We start from the raw sequence: 22,089 nt of genomic DNA on the forward strand, positions 1-22,089 counted from the left end.
TAACCGTAATACCCTATCCCTAATACCCTAACTCTTATCCAAAACTGCTAAACCAACCCCAATATACTATTCCTAATAAACTAACCCTAATACCCTAACCCAATCCCCTAAATTAACCATAATATCCCATCCCTAATACCCTAACCCAATCTCCTAAACTAACCGTAATACCCCATCCCTAATACACTAACTCTTAGCCAAAACTGCTAAACCAACCCCAGTATACTATCCTTAATACACTAACCCTAATACCCTAACCCAATCCCTTAAACTAACCATAATACCCTATCCCTAATACCCTGACCCAGTCCCCTAAACTAACTGAAATACCCTATCCCTAATACTCTAACTCTTAGCCCAAACTGCTAAACCAACCCCAATATATTATCACTAATACACTAACCCTAATACACTAACCCATTTCCCTAAACTAACAGTAATACCCTCTCCATAATACCCTAACCCAATCCCCTAAACTAACCGTAATACCCTATCCCTAATACCCTAACCCAATCCGCTAAACTAACACTAATACCCTATCCCTAATACCCTAACGCTTAGCCCAAACTGCTAAACCAACTGTAATACACTCTATCCTTATACCCTAACCCAATCCCCTAAACCAACCCTAATACCCTAAACCATAGCCCAATCCCCTAAACTAACCATATACCCTATAAAGGGCAGACTGGTTGGACCATATGGTTCTAATATGCCATCAAATTCTTTGTTTCTGTTATCCCAATATATTCTAAACTAGTCATCAACTATTCAGCTATGTAATGTTTAATTCAAATGATTAGGTAATTTTGTTAAAACTTTGCACAATAACTATACCAAAAGTAGTTAACTAGAATACTTTCTTACAAAACACTTAAGATGATTGTCATGGAACTGGAAATATTATCACTTATTGCCAAAAATGTGGAGAATAACTCTACTACATAATACTTGTGCAATACCGACCTTTAATCTCATTCTCTTAATAATTACATTGTGTGACTCAGCACTGAATTATCAGCCGCTGTGCTTTCATATAAATGTAAAAAAAGAATGAGGGAGAGAATATTTCTGCACTGGATTATATATATATATATATATATATATATATACATACAGTATGTATATATATATATATATATATACAATATATACATATATATATATATATATATATATATATATATATATATATATATAGAGAGAGAGAGAAAGCCTGTGGCCACCACTTTGTAGTTCCACCAAGAAACATATTCCTTATTTCTCTATCGTCCTAAGTGGATGCTGGGGTTCCTGAAAGGACCATGGGGAATAGCGGCTCCGCAGGAGACAGGGCACAAAAGTAAAGCTTTTACAGGTCAGGTGGTGTGTACTGGCTCCTCCCCCTATGACCCTCCTCCAGACTCCAGTTAGATTTTTGTGCCCGGCCGAGAAGGGTGCAATTCTAGGTGGCTCTCATAAAGAGCTGCTTAGAGAGTTTAGCTTAGGTTTTTTATTTTACAGTGATTCCTGCTGGCAACAGGATCACTGCAACGAGGGACAGAGGGGAGAAGAAGTGAACTCACCTGCGTGCAGGATGGATTGGCTTCTTGGCTACTGGACATGAAGCTCCAGAGGGACGATCACAGGTACAGCCTGGATGGTCACCGGAGCCACGCCGCCGGCCCCCTCACAGATGCTGAAGCAAGAAGAGGTCCAGAATCGGCGGCTGAAGACTCCTGCAGTCTTCTTAAGGTAGCGCACAGCACTGCAGCTGTGCGCCATTTTCCTCTCAGCACACTTCACACGGCAGTCACTGAGGGTGCAGGGCGCTGGGGGGGGGCGCCCTGGGAGGCAAATGAAAACCTTTAAAAAGGCTAAAAATACCTCACATATAGCCCCAGAGGCTATATGGAGATATTTACCCCTGCCTAAATGTACTAAATAGCGGGAGACGAGCCCGCCGAAAAAGGGGCGGGGCCTATCTCCTCAGCACACGGCGCCATTTTCTGTCACAGCTCCGCTGGTCAGGAAGGCTCCCAGGTCTCTCCCCTGCACTGCACTACAGAAACAGGGTATAACAGAGAGGGGGGGCAAAATAAATGGCAATATATTAATATAAAAGCAGCTATAAGGGAGCACTTAATCATAAGGCTATCCCTGTCATATATAGCGCTTTTTGGTGTGTGCTGGCAGACTCTCCCTCTGTCTCCCCAAAGGGCTAGTGGGTCCTGTCTTCGTATAGAGCATTCCCTGTGTGTCTGCTGTGTGTCGGTACGTGTGTGTCGACATGTATGAGGACGTTATTGGTGTGGAGGCGGAGCAATTGCCAAATATGAGGATGTCACCTCCTAGGGGGTCGACACCAGAATGGATGCCTTTATTTGTGGAATTACGGGATAGCGTCAACTCGCTTAAGCAGTCGTTTGCCGACATGAGGCGGCCGGACACTCAATTAGTGCCTGTCCAGGCGCCTCAAACACCGTCAGGGGCTGTAAAACGCCCTTGCCTCAGTCGGTCGACACAGACCCAGACACAGGCACTGATTCCGGTGGTGAAGGTGACGAATCAACCGTATTTTCCAGTAGGGCCACACGTTATATGATTTTGGCAATAAAGGAGATGTTACATTTAGCTGATACTACAGGTACCACTAAACAGGGTATTATGTGGGGTGTGAAAAAACTACCAGTAGTTTTTACCGAATCAGAAGAATTAAATGACGTGTGTGATGAAGCGTGGGGTGCCCCGATAAAAAACTGCTAATTTCAAAGAAGTTATTGGCTTTATACCCTTTCCCGCCAGAGGTTAGGGAGCGCTGGGAAACACCTCCTAGGGTGGACAAAGCGCTAACACGCTTATCAAAACAAGTGGCGTTACCCTCTCCTGAGACGGCCGCACTTAAAGATCCATCAGATAGGAGGATGGAAAATATCCAAAAAGGTATATACACACATGCAGGTGTTATACTACGACCAGCTATTGCGACTGCCTGGATGTGCAGTGCTGGGGTAGTTTGGTCAGAGTCCCTGATCGAAAATATTGATACCCTGGACAGGGACAATATTTTACTGTCGTTAGAACAAATAAAGGATGCATTTCTTTATATGCGTGATGCACAGAGAGATATCTGCACACTGGCATCACGGGTAAGTGCTATGTCCATTTCGGCCAGAAGAGCTTTATGGACACGACAGTGGACAGGCGATGCGTAGAGGAGTTATTTGGGGTCGGTCTATCGGATTTGGTGGCCACAGCTACGGCCGGGAAATCCACCTTTCTACCTCAAGTCACTCCCCAACAGAAAAAGGCACCGACCTTTCAACCGCAGCCCTTTCGTTCCTTTAAAAATAAGAGAGCAAAGGGCTATTCATATCTGCCACGAGGCAGAGGACGAGGGAAGAGACAGCAACAGGCAGCTCCTTCCCAGGAACAGAAGCCCTCCCCGGCTTCTACAAAAGCCTCAGCATGACGCTGGGGCTTCGCAAGCGGACTCGGGGGCGGTAGGCGGTCGTCTCAAGAATTACAGCGCGCAGTGGGCTCACTCGCAGGTAAATCCCTGGATCCTGCAGATAATATCTCAGGGGTACAGGTTGAAATTAGAGACAGAGCCACCTCGCCGTTTCCTGAAGTCTGCTTTACCAACGTCCCCCTCAGAAAGGGAGACGGTTTTGGAAGCCATTCACAAGCTGTATTCTCAGCAGGTGATAGTCAAGGTACCTCTTCTACAACAAGGGAAGGGGTATTATTCCACTCTTTTTGTGGTACCGAAGCCGGATGGCTCGGTAAGGCCTATTCTAAATCTGAAGTCCTTGAACCTGTACATAAAGAAGTTCAAGTTCAAGATGGAGTCACTCAGAGCAGTGATAGCGAACCTGGAAGAAGGGGACTTTATGGTATCCTTGGACATCAAGGATGCGTATCTCCACGTTCCAATTACCCCTCACACCAGGGGTACCTCAGGTTCGTTGTACAAAACTGTCACTATCAGTTTCAGACGCTGCCGTTTGGTTTGTCCACGGCACCTCGGGTCTTTACAAAGGTAATGGCCGAGATAATATTTCTTCTTCGAAGAAAAGGCGTATTAATTATCCCATACTTGGACGATCTCCTAATAAGGGCAAGGTCCAGAGAACAGCTAGAGATGGGTTTAGCACTATCTCAAGAGGTGCTAAAGCAGCACGGATGGATTCTGAATATTCCAAAATCCCAATTAATGCCGACAACTCGTCTGCTGTTCCTGGGGATGATTCTGGACACAGTTCAGAAAAAGGTTTTTCTTCCCAAAGAAAAAGCCAAGGAGTTATCTGACCTGGTCAGGAACCTCCTAAAACCAGGAAAGGTGTCTGTACATCAATGCACAAGAGTCCTGGGAAAAAATGGTAGCTTCTTACGAAGCAATCCCTTTCGGCAGATTCCATGCAAAGGGATCTGTTGGACAAATGGTCAGGGTCGCATCTTCAGATGCACCTGCGGATAACCCTGTCGCCGAGGACAAGGGTATCCCTTCTGTGGTGGTTGCAGGAGGCTCATCTATTGGAGGGCCGCAGATTCGGCATGCAGGATTGGATCCTGGTGACCACGGATGCCAGCCTGAGAGGCTGGGGAGCAGTCACACAGGGAAGAAATTTCCAGGGAGTGTGGTCGAGCCTGAAAAAGTCTCTTCACATAAGCATTCTGGAACTAAGAGCAATCTACAATGCTCTAAGCCAGGCGGAACCTCTGCTTCAAGGAAGACCGGTGTTGATCCAGTCGGACAACATCACGGCAGTCGCCCATGTAAACAGACAGGGCGGCACAAGAAGCAGGAGGGCAATGGCAGAAGCTGCCAGGATCCTTCGCTGGGCGGAGAATCACGTGATAGCACTGTCAGCAGTATTCATCCCGGGCGTGGACAACTGGGAAGCAGACTTCCTCAGCAGACACGACCTTCACCCGGGAGAGTGGGGACTTCATCCAGAAGTTTTCCACATGCTATTAAACCGTTGGGTAAAACCAATGGTGGACAGGATGGCGTCTCGCCTCAACAATACACTGGACAGGTATTGCGCCAGGTCAAGAGATCCGAAGGCAATAGCTGTGGACGCGCTGGTAACACCTTGGGTGTACCAGTCGGTATATGTGTTTCCTCCTCTGCCTCTCATACCAAAGGTATTGAGGATTATACGGCAAAGAGGAGTAAGACTAGTGGCTCCGGATTGGCCAAGAAGGACTTGGTACCCGGAACTTCAAGAGATGGTCACGGACGATCCGTGGCCTCTACTTCTGAGAAGGGACCTGCTTCAGCAGGGTCCTTGTCTTTTTCAAGACTTACCGCGGCTGCGTTTGACGGCATGGCGTTTGAATGCCAGATCCTAAAAGGAAAAGGCATTCCAGAAGAAGTCATTCCTACCTTGATAAAGGCAAGGAAGGAAGTCACCGCGAAGCATTATCGCCGTATTTGGCGAAAATATGTTGCGTGGTGCGAGCAGCGGAGTGCTCCGATGGAGGAATTTCAACTGGGTCGTTTTCCTACATTTCCTGCAATCAGGATTGTCTAGGGGTCTCAAATTGGGATCTATTAAGGTTCAAATTTCGGCCCTATCAATATTCTTTCAAAAAGAATTGGCCTCAGTCCCTGAGGTCCAGATTTTTATCAAAGGAGTACTGCATATACAGCCTCCTGTGGTGCCTAAGGTGGCACCGTGGGATCTAAATGTAGTTTTAGATTTCCTCAAATCCAATTGGTTTGAACCACTAAAGAATGTGGATTTGAAATATCTCACATGGAAAGTGACTATGTTACTGGCCCTGGCTTCGGCCGGGAGAGTATCTGAACTGGCGGCTTTGTTTTATAAAAGCCCTTATTTAATTTTCCATTCGACATAGGGCAGAGCTGCGGACGCGTCCGCATTTTCTCCCTAAGGTGGTATCAGCGTTTCACCTGAACCAGCCTATTGTAGTGCCTGCGGCTACAGACGACTTGAAGGACTCCAAGTTGTTGGACGTTGTCAGAGCCTTAAAAATATACATTTAAAGGACGGCTGGAGTCAGAAAATCTGACTCGCTGTTTATACTGTATGCACCCAACAAGTTGGGTGCACCTGCTTCTAAGCAGTCGATTGCTCGTTGGATTTGTAACAAAATTCAACTTGTACATTCTGTGGCAGGCCTGCCACAGCCTAAATCTGTTAAGGCCCATTCCGCAAGGAAGGTGGGCTCATCTTGGGCGGCTGCCCGAGGGGTCTCGGCATTACAACTCTGCCGAGCAGCTACGTGGTCAGGGGAGAACACGTTTGTAAATTTTTACAAATTTGATACCCTGGCAAAGGAGGACCTGGAGTTCTCTCATTCGGTGCTGCAGAGTCATCCGCACTCTCCCGCCCGTTTGGGAGCTTTGGTATAATCCCCATGGTCCTTTCAGGAACCCCAGCATCCACTTAGGACGATAGAGAAAATAAGAATTTACTTACCGATAATTCTATTTCTCGGAGTCCGTAGTGGATGCTGGGCGCCCATCCCAAGTGCGGATTATCTGCAATACTTGTACATAGTTATTGTTAACTAATTCGGGTTATTGTTTAGGAAGCCATCTTTCAGAGGCTCCTCTGTTATCATACTGTTAACTGGGTTTAGATCACAAGTTGTACGGTGTGATTGGTGTGGCTGGTATGAGTCTTACCCGGGATTCAAAATCCTCCCTTATTGTGTACGCTCGTCCGGGCACAGTACCTAACTGGAGTCTGGAGGAGGGTCATAGGGGGAGGAGCCAGTACACACCACCTGACCTGTAAAAGCTTTACTTTTGTGCCCTGTCTCCTGCGGAGCCGCTATTCCCCATGGTCCTTTCAGGAACCCCAGCATCCACTACGGACTCCGAGAAATAGAATTATCGGTAAGTAAATTCTTATTTTTGGGATCTGATGTATAGGTCGACAGTATCTTGGTTGACAGTCAACAGGTCCACCGTAGGACACCATATGGTCGACATGCTACAGTGTGCGTGTGCCCACGTGTACTGTCCCAGGCACCAGTGTGTACAGTATGTAATCATGCCCCCCCCCCCCACACACACACACACAAGCTTAAGTGTGTCCCCCGTCTTGCACTGTCCCAGGCCCGCATTCCTGGAATCTTTTTTTTTTATCAGACTGCAGTTAATCATCAGTCTCATAAGAGACGGTGGGCGCTAGGACCTGCCTCGGCTCTAATAGCCATGCGGACTGTACATTCACTAACTTGGGAAGCAGGTGCCACCAGCAACTAATGTTGTGCAGACAATGCTGGGCGCCCGCTACCGAGTCCCGGCTACTTTAGTGACGTCCTGCTTCAAGCTCCTTCACTGATCTCCACAGTGGCTTCTCCCAGCTCCACCAGTGATGCAGAGTTTGAAGCTGTGGCGACAGACACACCAGAGTGAATACTGCATATGGGTTGATAGGGAGGCAGTGACAGGGCACTGCCCCAATTACTGTGTGGCGGTGTATATGGGGCTACCTGGCGTAATGTGTATATGGGGCTACCTGGTGTAATGTGTACGTAAGGGATACCTGGTGTAAATTGTATATAGGACTACTTGGCAGTATATGGGGCCACCCGGTATAATGTGTATATGTCTCTACCTGGCGTAACGTGTATATGGGGCTACCTGGCGTAATGTGTATATGGCGCTACATGGCGTAATGTGTGGGCTGTGGATGGTGAAGGGGGCTGTAGCTGGAGAAAGTGATGGGGATGTCTTTATGTATATATGGGATGGGGACGCCATGGCATGAGCTTGCTCCGGGTGCTATGGCTACACGCTACACCTCTGCCTGTTGACCTAATGCATGTCAAACATATGGGGTCAACCTAATGACTATCTAGTTAGTGTAGATCTTCTATATCTCACCCCCTTATTTTGTGTCACTGTAAGTGGTATATACCGTACAGTACGTCTGCAAAAACAAGAAAAATAACTCACATGATGGTGCACACTTAAGGGAGGTACACACGGGCCGATTTCTCCCAGAGATGAGTGCTGAACATTCTAGCACAGACCGCTCAGCACACATCTCTGGACGCTCAGCAAAGGGCGCGATGCGTGCTGAGCGAGGGGGGAATGCTCACTTCACCTGTTGTGAAGTGAGCGATCGAACTAGATTTTGCATACAGGCCAATCTAGAGTCAGTGGGGTCGCGCATTGCTATCGCTGTGGGGCATACACACAGAGTGATGTGTGCTTAATTTCTAAGCAATCTCGTCAGATACACCCCCTTTTAGGTTCACACTATGCTTCAAAAGGAGATATTGCTATTGTATAAAACTTAACTTTTATTGAGAATTCTGTAAAATGAATGTAGCAATTGAGTAAAACGTCCAAGAGCAAATATCTAATGACGCTTGAATTATTTCAATCCTGATTGAACCCAAATGTTTCCTTTAGGAAAGGACTGTCTAGCAAGGTTGCTAGTTTTTAAAAGTGGTGATCCTGCATAAATTAGGTAGAGAAAATGTGGGAATGCTTCCAAATAGATGGAGATGAAAATATAATAATGGTTAAAAAAGAGTCAAGAAAGAAGAAATTACACATGAAAAATGATTCTCGGTCTCTTGTTGGTAAGACATAACAGTTCATTAATGAGACCAGTAATCTCAACCACTGTGAAACAATGATCACAAATATTTAATGTTAAAGAGTCTCCTGGAAAATACAGTTTCACACACCACATGAAAAATAGTATGGAATCCACAAGAGGGAATCTGCTGCTTAACATTTGCTGTATGACCGTGAGTGGAGTTCCGGCTCATGTCATGCCTAAAACGAATGAGTAGCAGTGTTATCTACTGTGAAGGGGGTCCCTGTAGTCTTAGCCCTTTTGATTGTTAACTGCAGGAGACCATGTGTTCAGCTATTGGAGACCACGTCCATGCGAGTACTTATAAGAAAGAATAAGAGTTACCTTGAAAGAGGAGCTCAGGAGACTAGGGGCTGTGGAAAGTTGGGACCCCGTTTGTGCACAACAGGGAGAGATAGAGATGTGCACTTTGCTAGGGGTGGGGGCATGATCACTCATTGCTAAAAATGAAAAATTTACTGCATAATATAAGACTTGTGCAATACTGACCTTTAAACTCATTCTCTTTAATAATTAAATTATGTGACTCAGAGCTGAGCAATCAGCCACTGTGCTGTCATATAAATGAACAAACCAGGTGAAATCGTTCTTAAAAGTAACTGCTACAAAACAGGTCAGTAATTAACTTTCTTTAAGTTTTGCTATAATTAAATGTTAAATTTTTTGAACATATTGTAATTGTGATTTATATTTATGCCAAAGAAAACTTTTTCAAAAATTGTCATACATTTCTAGATATTTATTTTTATATAAATTCTGAAACATTTATGATGAAATAAAATAAGTCTGTTACTTAGTAAGTAGAAAAAGGAAACAATTCTATTGAAATCAACTTCTCAAGTCTATACTTCCCTGGTTCAAATGGTATTCCTTTTCCTCTAGTATTGTGACACTGACCAAGCTACTGTATGTCACATGCATCAATCAATTTTGAAAGCTTTCTAAAAAAATATTTAAACTGACTTTTATAGCCTTTATTTTTTATTATTTCTTTATCATTTAAGTAAAATTTTGTTTTTTTGTTGTTGTTTTTTGTTCATGCTAACCTTCAGTGTTGATCTGTCAACTGTATAGAGTATATAGTATATGAAATGAAAGTTCTGTGGGATATGGTATTGCCTGCTGCAAAATTGTCTGGAAGATGACTGTTATATACCTGATTCAGAGATAGATGGAAATTCAGTGCCATTTGTAAGCAGCTTTGAATTAACATCCAATTTAAAGGAGATAGCATATAGGAGACGTCTCAGTAGAAGAGAAGCCTTCGGCATGTAGCTGCGATCCCAGCCCTGAAACCAACGTAGCAAGCTGGGATCCAACATCGTGACCATCGGTTGTGATTTTCCCCCTGATGGCCAGCTGAGTAAACCTCAACTTATACAGGTGACCGTTGGAAGGGAGGTCTGCGAGGACAGGAAGTGTGCGTGGTGACACGCAGACCATTGGCTCTCCCTTCCCAGAAAATAGGGGTGACGCGACCCTGTTTCCCTGAACACAGGCCTCCCCCATACCCCTCAACGCCACTGCCTGTCAATCAGGCAGTGGTAGAGTGGAAATATGGCCACATTTCAAGGCCTTTTCTGCGAATGCACAAACTGGGCCTTGCGCAGCTGCTGATTTCCGATAATCGGAAATTTGCATGCGGCAGATCTCCTGTGCCCATTTCTGAATCGGGCCCGTAGTTATCTTCAAAATACTCAAATTTATATCAACAAAATAAGTGAAATGGGATTATTATCAAGCATCACACATGTTGATGATCCACATTGCCATACTGCTGTGTGGCTAGATTTATTAAGTACTAGCTGGAGTACCCAGCATTGCCTGGGATTTTAAGAATGTTTGTTTACAAAATTAATTTAAATATTAAACACACAGTATAAATAACATAGTATAAAAAAGCAAAAAAAAAATGTTATACACATCAATAAAATGAAAACCCAATGTGCTGCTGGGGGACCCTGCTACTTGCACTATATAACTCTCAGTGTGTGGGTTCATGCTACCTCCATTCCCCTCCTCACATCTGTCACTGGCCCTGTCACATGCAGCCCTGTCATCACTGACATATCATGCATGTCCTGATATAGTCTGTGCTGCTGGCCCACCCCTAGGGGTGCTAGTGGTGTGTTACCCCCACAGTGTTTGTTCCCAGAGTGTAAGTAATATGTGTAGCAAGTTTGGTGTAAACTGCTCCAGGCATTTCAGAGTTATGCTGTCTGCTGAAAAACTCTGTGCTGCTGCCTCAACTCTAGGGATGCTATGGGTGTCTTACCCCCAAAGTGTTTGTTCCCAGCTTGTAAGTCATATGTGTACCAAGTTTGTTCTGGAGTTATGCTGTCTCCTGAAATCCCCGGTGCTGCTGTCCCACCCCTAGGGGAGCATGGGGTGTCTAACCCCCACAGAGTTTGTTCCCAGAGTGTAAGTCAGATGTGTACCAAGTTTGGTGTAAGTTGCTCCAGGCCTTCCACAGTTATGCTGCCTGCTGACATACTCTGTGCTGCTGTCCCACCCCTAGGGGTGCTAGGGGTGTCTGACCCCCACATTGTTTGTTTCCCGAGTGTAAGTCATATGTGTACCCAGTTTGTTCTAAATTAGTCTAGCCATTCGGGAGTTATGCTGTCTTCTGAAATACTCTGTGCCACTGTCCCACCCCTAAGGGTGCTAGGGGTGTTTTCGAGATTGTAAGTCAGCTGTGTACCAAGTTTGGTGTAAATTGCTCCAGGCCTTTCAGAGTTATGCTGTCTGCTGACATACTCTGTGCTGCTGTCCCACCCCTATGTCTGCTAGGGGTGTCTGACCCCCACATTGTTTGTTTCATGAGTGTAAGTCATATGTGTAGTATGTACCCAGTTTGTTGTAAATTGGTCTAGCCATTCGGGATTTATGCCGTCTCCTGAAATACTCTGTGCTGCTGTTCCACTCCTAGGGGTGTCTAACCCCCACAGAGTTTGTTCCAAGATTTTAAGTCAGATGTGTACCAAGTTTGGTGTAAATTGCTCCAGGTCTTACACAGGTTTGCTGGCTGCAGACATACTCTGTGCTGCTGTCCCACCCCTAGGGGTGCTCGGAGTGTCTGACCCCCATAGTGTTTGTTTCCAGACTGTAAGTCATATGTGAACCAAGATTGTTGTAAATGGCTGCAGGCATTCCAGAGTTATGCTGTCTGCTGAAATACTCAGTGCTGCTGCCTCACCCCTAAGGGTGCTAGGGGTGTCTTCCCCCCACAGTGTTTGTTTCCAGATTGTAAGGCATATGTGTACCAATTTTTGAGTACATTGCTCCAGCAATTCCGGAGTTATGCTGCCTCCTGATATACTCTGTGCTGCTGTCTCCCACCCCACCTAGGGATGCTAGGGATTTCAAATTGTTTTAGTTGCCTCCGCCATGTTTTAATACGCTTGTATGTGAAATTTCACGATCTTCGCTTTTAAACTGTGGATTTGTATAGAAATAAAGACAAAAGGACAGAATGATAGAAGGACAAATTTTAATTTTTATATATTAGATTGTGTTGGCATATATGACAGTGAATCTTGGCCCTCATTCCGAGTTGATCGGTCGCAAGGCGAATTTAGCAGAGTTACACACGCTAAGCCGCCGCCTACTGGGAGTGAATCTTAGCTTCTTAAAATTGCGACCGATGTATTCGCAATATTGCGATTACTAACTACTTAGCAGTTTCAGAGTAGCTCCAGACTTACTCTGCCTGTGCGATCAGTTCAGTGCTTGTCGTTCCTGGTTGACGTCACAAACACACCCAGCGTTCGCCCAGGCACTCCCACCGTTTCTCCGGCCACTCCTGCGTTTTTTCCGGAAACGGTAGCGTTTTCAGCCACACGCCCCTGAAACGCCGTGTTTCCGCCCAGTAACACCCATTTCCTGTCAATCACATTACGATCGCCGGAGCGAAGAAAAAGCCGTGAGTAAAAATACTTTCTTCATAGTAAAGTTACTTGGCGCAGTCGCAGTGCGAACTTTGCGCATGCGTACTAAGCGGATTTTCACTGCGATGCGATGAAAAAGAACGAGCGAACAACTCGGAATGAGGGCCCTTATACCATAAACCACCTGAAAATCATCCATCGATATATATGTAATTAATGTGCTGTGGGCATTGAAACGTGTGCAAAATAAGTTGAAAAAGTATCATAGAGGTGGAATTTAATAGATTATACTATTTATATTAATTGACATGTAAATAAGTGGCTTTCCTATTTATTTAATCATGTTTTTTTTTTAGTGTGCTCCTATGATGTTGATAACTAACTCGGATATTTTACGTTTGATATTGTCTTTATCCCATGTCACTGTTCCATTCTACAGTGGTTTTCTTGGTTGCGTGACTTAAGAGATAGAATGACTGAACCAAAGATCCCCGATGTGAAAGTTGATAACAATTACCCAGAAACCTTACTGGATGAAATACAAGAAGACAACACGTATGTACAATATTAGAAATTAATTTTTCACATCTGTGTTGCTTTCATTAATTATATTAATTATAGCTACTTATAGTATATGTTCGTTATTGGAAGTGTTTCATAAAAAGTGGAATTTGATAAAGTGTCTACATAGAGCCCCAAACTCGTATTGGAAATGGCAGATGAATCCAGCAGTGTGTAAAAAGCCAGGGGGCAGGGCTAAATGATGCACATTTGTATAATTTGGCCCCACCCTCTCCTGTGATTCATGTCGTTTTGGGGGCGAGGCCTAGTGACGTGATAGCACGGCTCCGCTCCCGTAGTGGCAAGCATCGTCTCCCCTCCTTCCGTGACACAGAAAGTAGGCAACTATGGATGGTGTATGATCATTTGATGTGGGGGTCTCTAAAGAACTGATTGTTGCTAAAGAGCTTGCTGTATGTCATAAAATAGAATTATGTATCTGACAGTTGCCTGAATGATATGGGCTCAGGTCAATATATGTATGTGACACAATCTAAGATCAAATCACATTTTTATGTTGCCAATATATGGCAGGTTGAGTCTCCCATATAGAAAATTCTGAAAAACTGAATATTCCGAAGTACAGAATGGTTTTACCATGACTGAGACTGTGACACCTTCGCTTTCTGATGGTTCTGTGTACACAAACTGTGTTTAATGCACAAAATTATTATTATTTCTCTTACGTCCTAGAGGATGCTTGGGACTCCGTAAAGGACCATGGGGTATAGACGCGCTCCGCAGGAGATAGGGCACCTAAAAAGAACTTTGACTATGGGTGTGCACTGGCTCCTCCCTCTATGCCCCTCCTCCAGACCTCAGTTAGATCTTGTGCCCAGAGGAGAATGGGTGCACTGCAGAGAGCTCTCCAGAGTTTTCTGTTGAAGAAGAATTTTGTTCGGTTTTTTATTTTCAGGGAGTCCTGTTGGCAACAGGCTCCCTGCATCGTGGGACCGAAGAGAGAGAAGCAGAGCTGGCTTGTCAAGTTGGGCACTGCTTCTAAGGCTACTGGACACCATTAGCTCCAGAGGGAGTCGGAACACAGGTCTCACCTGGGGTTCGTCCCGGAGCCGCGCCGCCGTCCTCCTCACAGATGCCGATGATCGAAGCCGGATGAGAAGGCAGAAGACATCTTAGGCGGCAGAAGACATCAGATCTTCATGAGGTAAGGCGCGAAGCGTTAAGCTGCGCGCCATTGCTCCCAGTCACACACACACAGAGCAGCACTGAAGGGTGCAGGACGCAGGGGGGGGCGCCCTGGGCAGCAATAAACCTCACATTTGGGCACATGCAGATTGATTAGGCTGCGGAGGCAGTAAATCTATGATCCCCCGCCATTTTAATTGAAAAATCACTGGGACCGAAGTACGCCGTCGGGTGGGCGGGGCTTGATCCTCAGCACTAACCAGCGCCATTTTCTCCACAGAAGCTGCATGAGGAAAACGCTGGCTCCCTGGTCTCTCCCCTGCTGAACTTCACAGGCTGGAAACAAGAGGAGAGGGGCACATTAGCGACGCAGTGAGTGGGAATTGGTATATTATATATAGAAAAGCGCTATCTGGTCATATTTTTTCCAGTGTTTTTAAGCGCTGGTGTGTGCTGGCATACTCTCTCTCTGTCTCTCCTTAGGGCCTGGTTGGGGTTTTGTCCCCTTATAGGTTAATCCCTGTGTGTGTGGGGTGTCGGTACGTGTGTGTCGACATGTCTGAGGCGGAAGGCTTCTCCAAGGAGGAGGTGGAGCAAATGAGTGGTGTGTCCCCGTCGGTTGTGCCGACTCCGGATTGGATGGACATGTGGCATATGTTGAATGCAAGTGTGGCATCTTTACATAAAAGGCTTGATAAGGCTGAATTAGGGGGGACATCAGGGGGTCAATCCTCGGATTGGACCGACTCACAGGGCCCGTCGGGGTCTCAAAAGCGTCCCTTAACACAAGACACTACTACCGACACGGATTCTGATTCCAGTGTCGACTACGACGAAGTAAAATTGCACCCTAGGGTGACTAAAACCATTCAGTGTATGATTGGGGCAATAAGGGATGTGTTGCATATTGAGGATGAACCCTCGGTCCCCGACACAAGGGTACACATGTTTAAGGAAAAGAAACAGATTATTAACTTTCCCACATCTCATGAATTAAATTAATTCTTTGGAAAAGCTTGGGAGACTCCGGAAAAGAGACCGCAGATCCCCAAAAGAATTTATATGGCATACCCCTTCCCTAAGCAGGACAGGGAGATTTGGGAATCACCCTCCACTGTGGACAAGGCCCTGACGCGCCTCTCCAAGAAAGTGGCGCTACCGTCTCCTGACACAGCGGCCCTTAAGGACCCTGCAGATCGCAGGCAAGAAACTACCTTAAAGTGTATTTATTCTCATACAGGTGCTGTGCTAAGGCCGACAATTGCGTTGGCATGGGTGTGTAGCGCAATTGTAGTTTGGACAGATGAGCTGACAGATCAATTTGATAATATGGATAAGGATACTATATTCTTAACTCTAGTCCATATAAAAGACGCAGTCTTATTTATGAGGGATGCTCAAAGGGACATTGGATTGCTAGCTTCTAGGGCCAATGCCATGTCTATCTCATGAGAAGATCCTTATGGACTCGCCAATGGACGGGTGATGCGTATTCCAAAAAACATATGGAAGTACTACCCTATAAGGGTGATGTATTGTTTGGGGATGGGCTGACGGACCTGGTTTCCATAGCTACAGCAGGTAAATCAAATTTTTTACCATATATTCCCCAACAGCAAAAGAAAGTAACACCCTATCAGATGCAGTCCTTTCGGTCGCACAAGTCCAGAAGAGGTCGGGGATCCTCTTTCCTCGCCAGAGGTAAGGGCAGAGGCAAAAGAGCACCTGCTTCGGCAGGTGCCCAGGAACAAAAGTCCTCCCCGGCTGCTCCAAAACCCACAGCATGACGCTGGGGCTCCCCTGAGGGAGTCCGCACCGGTGGGGGCACGTCTTCGCCTTTTCAGTCAGGCCTGGGTCAGTTCAGACCTGAATCCCTGGGTGTTGGACATAGTTTCCCAGGGTTACAAATTGGAATTCGAGGAGGTGCACCCGATCCGATTTTTCAAATCGGCCCTACCAGATTCCACATCGGAAAGGGATATAGTGTTAGCTGCAATTCAGACGCTGTGTATACAGCAAGTGATAATCAAGGTTCCCCTGCACTAGCAGGGAAGAGGTTACTACTCAACCCTATTTGTGGTCCCGAAACCGGACGGTTCGGTCAGACCTATTTTGAATCTGGAATCCCTAAACCTGTACATAAAAAGATTCAAATTCAAAATGGAATCTCTCAGAGCGATAATAGCCAACATGGAGGAAGGGGAGTTTATGGTGTCTCTAGACATAAAGGATGCATACCTTCATGTCCCCATATATGCCCCCCATCAGGAATACCTGAGATTCGCTGTACAGGATTGTCATTACCAATTTCAGACGTTGCCGTTTAGACTCTCCACGGCCCCGAGGATTTTCACCAAGATAATGGCGGAAATGATGGTGGTCCTGCGCAAGCATGGAGTCACAATTATCCCATACTTGGACGATCTCCTGATAAAAACGAGATCAAGGGAGAAATTGCTGAGTAGTGTGGCGCTCTCTCTGAGAGTGCTCCAGCAGCACGGTTGGATTCTAAATCTACCGAAGTCACAGTTGATTCCGACAACTCGACTACCGTTCCTAGGTATGATACTGGATACGGAACAAATGAAGATCTTCCTCCAAATAGAGAAAGCCCAGGACATTCAGAACATGGTCAGAGACCTGCTAAAACCGAAAAGGGTGTCAGTTCACCAATGCACTCGAGTTCTGGGAAAAATGGTGGCGGCCTACGAGGCCATTCCCTTCGGAAGGTTCCATGCAAGGACTTTTCAATGGGACCTTCTGGACATGTGGTCCGGGTCCCATCTGCACTTACATCAGAAAATAACTCTGTCCCCAGGGGCCAGAGTGTCCCTCCTGTGGTGGTTGCAAAGTGCTCACCTCCTGGAGGGTCGCAGGTTCTGAATTCAGGATTGGATCCTGGTTACCACGGACGCGAGCCTCCGAGGATGGGGAGCGGTCACACAGGGCAAAAATATTTTTTTCAGGGTCTTTGGTCAGACCAGGAGTCCTGTGTACACATTAGTGTTTTGGAACTCAGGGCCATTTACAACGGCCTTCGACAAGCGGAGAGTTTTCTTCGAAACCTACCGGTTCTGATTCAATCAGACAATGTCACAGCAGTGGCTCATGTGAACCGCCAAGGCGGGACACGTAGCAGAGTCGCGATGGCGGAAGCCACAAGGATCCTTTGCTGGGTGGAAAATCATGTAAGCGCTCTGTCGGCTGTCTTCATTCCGGGAGTGGACAACTGGGAAGCAGACTTCCTCAGCAGACACGATCTCCATCCAGGAGAGTGGGGACTTCATCAAGAAGTCTTTGCAGACGTAACGCATCTTTGGGGAGCTCCTCAAATAGACATGATGGCGTCACGCCTCAACAAAAAGCTTCGGAGGTATTGTGCCAGGTTTCGGGACCCTCAGGCAGTAGCAGTAGACGCTCTGGTAACACCGTGGGTGTTCAAATCGGTCTACGTGTTTCCTCCTCTTCCTCTCATCACAAAAGTGTTGAGGATCATAAGACGAAGAAGAGTACAGACGATACTCGTTATCCCAGACTGGCCTCGAAGGGCCTGGTACTCGGATCTACAAGAGATGCTCACAGGAGATCCCTGGCCTCTTCCTCTCAGGGAAGACCTGTTGCAACAGGGGCCCTGTGTATTTCAAGACTTACCGCGGTTACGTTTGACGGCATGGCGGTTGAACGCCGAATCCTAGCGAAAAAGGGGATTCCGGAAGAGGTCATCCCTACTTTAATAAAGGCTAGGAAGGAGGTGACGGTAAAACATTATCACCGTATCTGGCGAAAGTATGTGTCTTGGTGTGAGTCCAAGAATGCGCCTACGGAAGATTTTCATCTGGGTCGTTTTCTCCACTTTCTACAGACAGGAGTGGATATGGGCCTGAAATTAGGCTCTGCTAAGGTACAGATTTCCGCCCTCTCGATTTTCTTTCAGAAGGAATTGGCTTCTCTTCCAGAAGTCCAGACATTTGTAAAGGGAGTGCTGCACATCCAGCCCCCTTTTGTGCCTCCAGTGGCACCATGGGACTTGAACATGGTGTTGCAGTTCTTAAAATCACACTGGTTTGAACCGCTTACCAAGGTTGAGTTGAAATTTCTTACCTTGAAGGTGGTCATGCTGTTGGCCTTGGCATCAGCAAGGCGAGTGTCTGAATTGGCGGCTTTGTCACACAAAAGCCCCTACTTGATTTTTCATGTGGATCGAGCTGAATTGAGGACACGTCCGCAATTGTTGCCTAAAGTGGTTTCTTCATTCCATATGAATCAACCTATTGTGGTGCCTGTGGCTACAAGTGACCTGGAGGATTCCAGATACCTGGATGTAGTCAGGGCCTTAAAGATTTATGTAGCCAGGACGGCTAAAATTAGGAAAACAGAGGCTCTGTTTGTCCTGTATGCTGCTAATAAGATTGGAGCACCTGCTTCGAAGCAGACTATTGCTCGCTAGATCTGTAATACGATTCAGCAGGCTCATTCTACGGCTGGATTGCCGGTACCAAATTTGGTTAAAGCCCATTCCACTAGGAAGGTGGGCTCTTCTTGGGCGGCTGCCCGAGGCGTCTCGGCATTACAGCTTTGCCGAGCGGCGACTTGGTCGGGGTCAAACACTTTTGCTAAATTCTACAAGTTTGATACCCTGGCTGATGAGGACCTAGCGTTTGCTCAGTCGGTGCTGCAGAGTCATACGCACTCTCCCGCCCGATTGGATGCTTTGGTATAAACCCTATGGTCCTTACGGAGTCCCCAGCATCCTCTAGGACGTAAGAGAAAATAATATTTTAAACCTACCGGTAAATCTATTTCTCCTAGTCCGTAGAGGATGCTGGGCGCCCGTCCCAGTGCGGAAACTCTGCAAGACTTGTATATAGTTGTTGCTTACATAAGGGTTCTGTTACAGTTGGAATAGATCTTGGACCGTTACGGTCGTTTGTTCATACTGTTAACTGGTTATGTATGTTCCAGGTTACATGGTATGATTGGTGTGGGCTGGTATGAATCTTGTCCTTGGATTGCTAAATCCTGCCTTGTATTGTCCATCTCCTCTGGGCACAGTTCTCTAACTGAGGTCTGGAGGAGGGGCATAGAGGGAGGAGCCAGTGCATACCCATAGTCAAAGTTCTTTTTAGGTGCCCTATCTCCTGCGGAGCCCGTCTATACCCCATGGTCCTTACGGAGTCCCCAGCATCCTCTACGGACTAGGAGAAATAGATTTACCGGTAGGTTTAAAATATTATTACTATTAAATATTGAGAAAAATATGTAGGCGCAAGCACAGTGCCCGTCCTGCGCATGCGCCTGCTTTTTCTGCGGGGTGCCACAAAAAATACGATCGCCTCTGCATGTCAAGCAGGCAGAGGCGGTCGCAGAACGGGGGGGGGGGAGGGGCAATGCTCCTTTTCTAGGGAGGAGACGGAGAGATGCGGGGGCAGACAAACGGGGGCAGTGCGTGTAAACAGGGGCTTGTCGGGGGCGTGATCACGGTTGTGGGACTCCTGCGGGCGCAGCTAAACTGCGCCGGCAGGAGCCATCCATAGTTTCTGCTAACAAACAGAAATTGCAATGCGTTAGCAATTTCTGCTTGTTGAACTGGGGTAGATGGCGGTCAGCATGCTGGGCAGCCCCCAGCATGTGATCCAAAGGACTGCAAATTCTGCTAATTAGCAGACTTTGCAATCCTTACTGAACTAGGTCCTTAGTTCGGAAATATGTTTGAATGGGTGTGGTATGCGTGACCGGCGGTCACCGACCAGCATACTGACGGCGGGATCCCGGCAGCAGAATGCCGGCTAGGGGTGGCAAGCGCAACAAGCCCCTTGCGGACTTGGTGGCAACCATTCCCACTCTGTAGATGTTGCGGACACCAACAAGTCGGAATAGTCCCCGTTGGTAGGCATGCTGACTGTCGGAATTGTGAGGGGGCGGGATGTAGGGAGAAGTATTGTGACAGGCAGTTTCCTGACCGCCAGTCACATAACTACATCCTGATTGAATGATAAGACTATGGGCCTAATTCAGACCTGATCACAGCAGTAACATTTTTCTCTAATGGGCAAAACCATGTGCACTGCAGGTGGGACATATAACATGTGCAGAGAAAGTTAGATTTTGGGTGGGGTGTGGTTAAACTGAGGGGTCTATTCATGAAGCAGTGAAAAGGGTGGAGAAGTGAGCCAGTAGAAAAGTTGCCCATGGCAACTAATCAGCATTGAAGTAACATTTATAATTTGCATAGTATACAATTGTACGGAGCAACTGATAGGTTGCCATGGGGACAACTTCTACACAGGCTTGCTTCTCCACTCTTTTGCACTGCTTCATGATTAGACCCCTGAAATCTAGATTGCAGTGTAAAAATAAACATAGAAACATAGAATTTGACGGCAGATAAGAACCACTTAGCCCATTTAGTCTGCCCCCTTTTTTTACCATATTTTTATCTCAAACCTTATGTGATCCTTATTTCTTTGTAAGGATGTCCTTAAGTCTATCCCATGCATCTTTAAATTGCTCTACTGTCTTAGCCTCTACCAGCTCTGATGGGAGGCTATTCCACTTGTCCATTACCCTTTCTGTGAAGTCATTTTTCCTCAATTTTTTCCCCTGAACCTACCTCCCTTCAGTCTCAGTGCAAGTCCTCGTGTCCTATTGCTTCTCTTCATTTGGAGAATGTTTCCCTCCTGGATTTGTTAAAACCCTTGATATATTTGAAAGTTTCTATCATGTCCCTCCTTTTCCCTTCTCTGCTCCAAGCTATACATATTGAGATTTCTTAGTCTTTCTGGGTATGTATTGTGATGTAGGCCATGCACCATTTTAGTTGTCCTTATTTGTACAGTCTCTAATGTATTGATATCCTTTTGAAGAGATGGCCTCCAGAATTGGGCACAGTATTCTAGATGAGGCCGTACCAATGACCTATACAGTGACATTATTACTTCTTTCTTTCTGCTGATGATTCCTCTCCCAGTGCAGCCAAGCATCTGACTAGCCTTCCTCATTGCTTTGTTACATTGCTTACCTGCTATTAAGTCACCTGAAATAATGACTCCTATATCCCTTTCCTCCTCATTAATTTCCAGTATAGTGCCTTTAATACTATATTTAGCCTTTGGATATTTAAGACCAAAGCAAATGATTTTGCATTTTTTGGCATTAAACTGTAATTGCCATACTCTTGACCATTCCTCTAGTCTACCCAGATCTTTAATCATTTGTTTTACCCCACCTGGTGTGTCTATCCTGTTGCACACCTATGTCTCATCTGCAAAATGGCATACTTTCCCTTTAATGCCATTTGCAATGTCACCAATAAAGATGTTAAAAAGCACTGGTCCAAGTACAGATCCCTGGAGTACTCCACTGGTAACATTTCCCTCAACTTTACCACAACTCTCTGTTTTCTATCCTGCAACCAAGATCTTATCCATTTAATAATCCTAGTATCCAATCCAAAGCTTTCAAGTTTATTTAGCAGTCTGCGATGTGGAACAGTGTCAAAGACCTTACTAAAGTCTAGATAAGCTATATCCACGGCTCCACCTTTATCCATCACTTTAGTCACACAGTCAAACAAGTCAATAAGATTTGTTTGACATGATCTCCCCCAGTGAATCCATGCTGTTTGGGATCCTGTAAATTGCTGTATTTGAGATAGTCTACAACTCTTTCTTCTAAGAGTGTTTCCATCAGTTTTCCTACTACTTATGTAAGACTCTCTGGTCTGTAGTTGTTTGCCTCTTCCTGGTTTCCACTTTTGTGCAGTGGGACTCTGTTCACTCTTTTCCAGTGCTCTGGAATTGCTCCTGTAGCTAATGACTGGTTGACTAATTCTGTCAATAGTGCTACCAGCACCTCTTTAAGTTCTTTTAGTATACTTAGATGTCTTTCATCTCGCTCCATAGATTTGTCCACTTTCAGCT

At 45.9% G+C, this 22,089-nt stretch overlaps 1 protein-coding gene across 2 annotated transcripts in view; it reads left to right on the forward strand.

Annotated features, from left to right (window-relative positions):
- Nucleotides 1–22,089, forward strand: part of LOC134927392 (ATP-binding cassette sub-family B member 5-like) — a 382,371-nt gene that overhangs the window by 113,044 nt on the left and 247,238 nt on the right. The window contains exons 1-2 of one of the 2 annotated variants that reach the window (XM_063921772.1): nt 9,094–9,189; nt 12,903–13,018. In XM_063921772.1, coding sequence (XP_063777842.1) covers nt 12,936–13,018 — 83 coding nt within the window. In that variant the 5' untranslated portion in view covers nt 9,094–9,189; nt 12,903–12,935. Of the gene's footprint in view, nt 1–9,093; nt 9,190–12,902; nt 13,019–22,089 lie in introns of those variants that run through there. The other variant, XM_063921771.1, reaches the window with a different exon arrangement.

This window comes from Pseudophryne corroboree, chromosome 5, assembly GCF_028390025.1.
Source record: "Pseudophryne corroboree isolate aPseCor3 chromosome 5, aPseCor3.hap2, whole genome shotgun sequence".
In the NCBI taxonomy this organism is placed as follows: Eukaryota; Metazoa; Chordata; class Amphibia; order Anura; family Myobatrachidae; genus Pseudophryne; species Pseudophryne corroboree.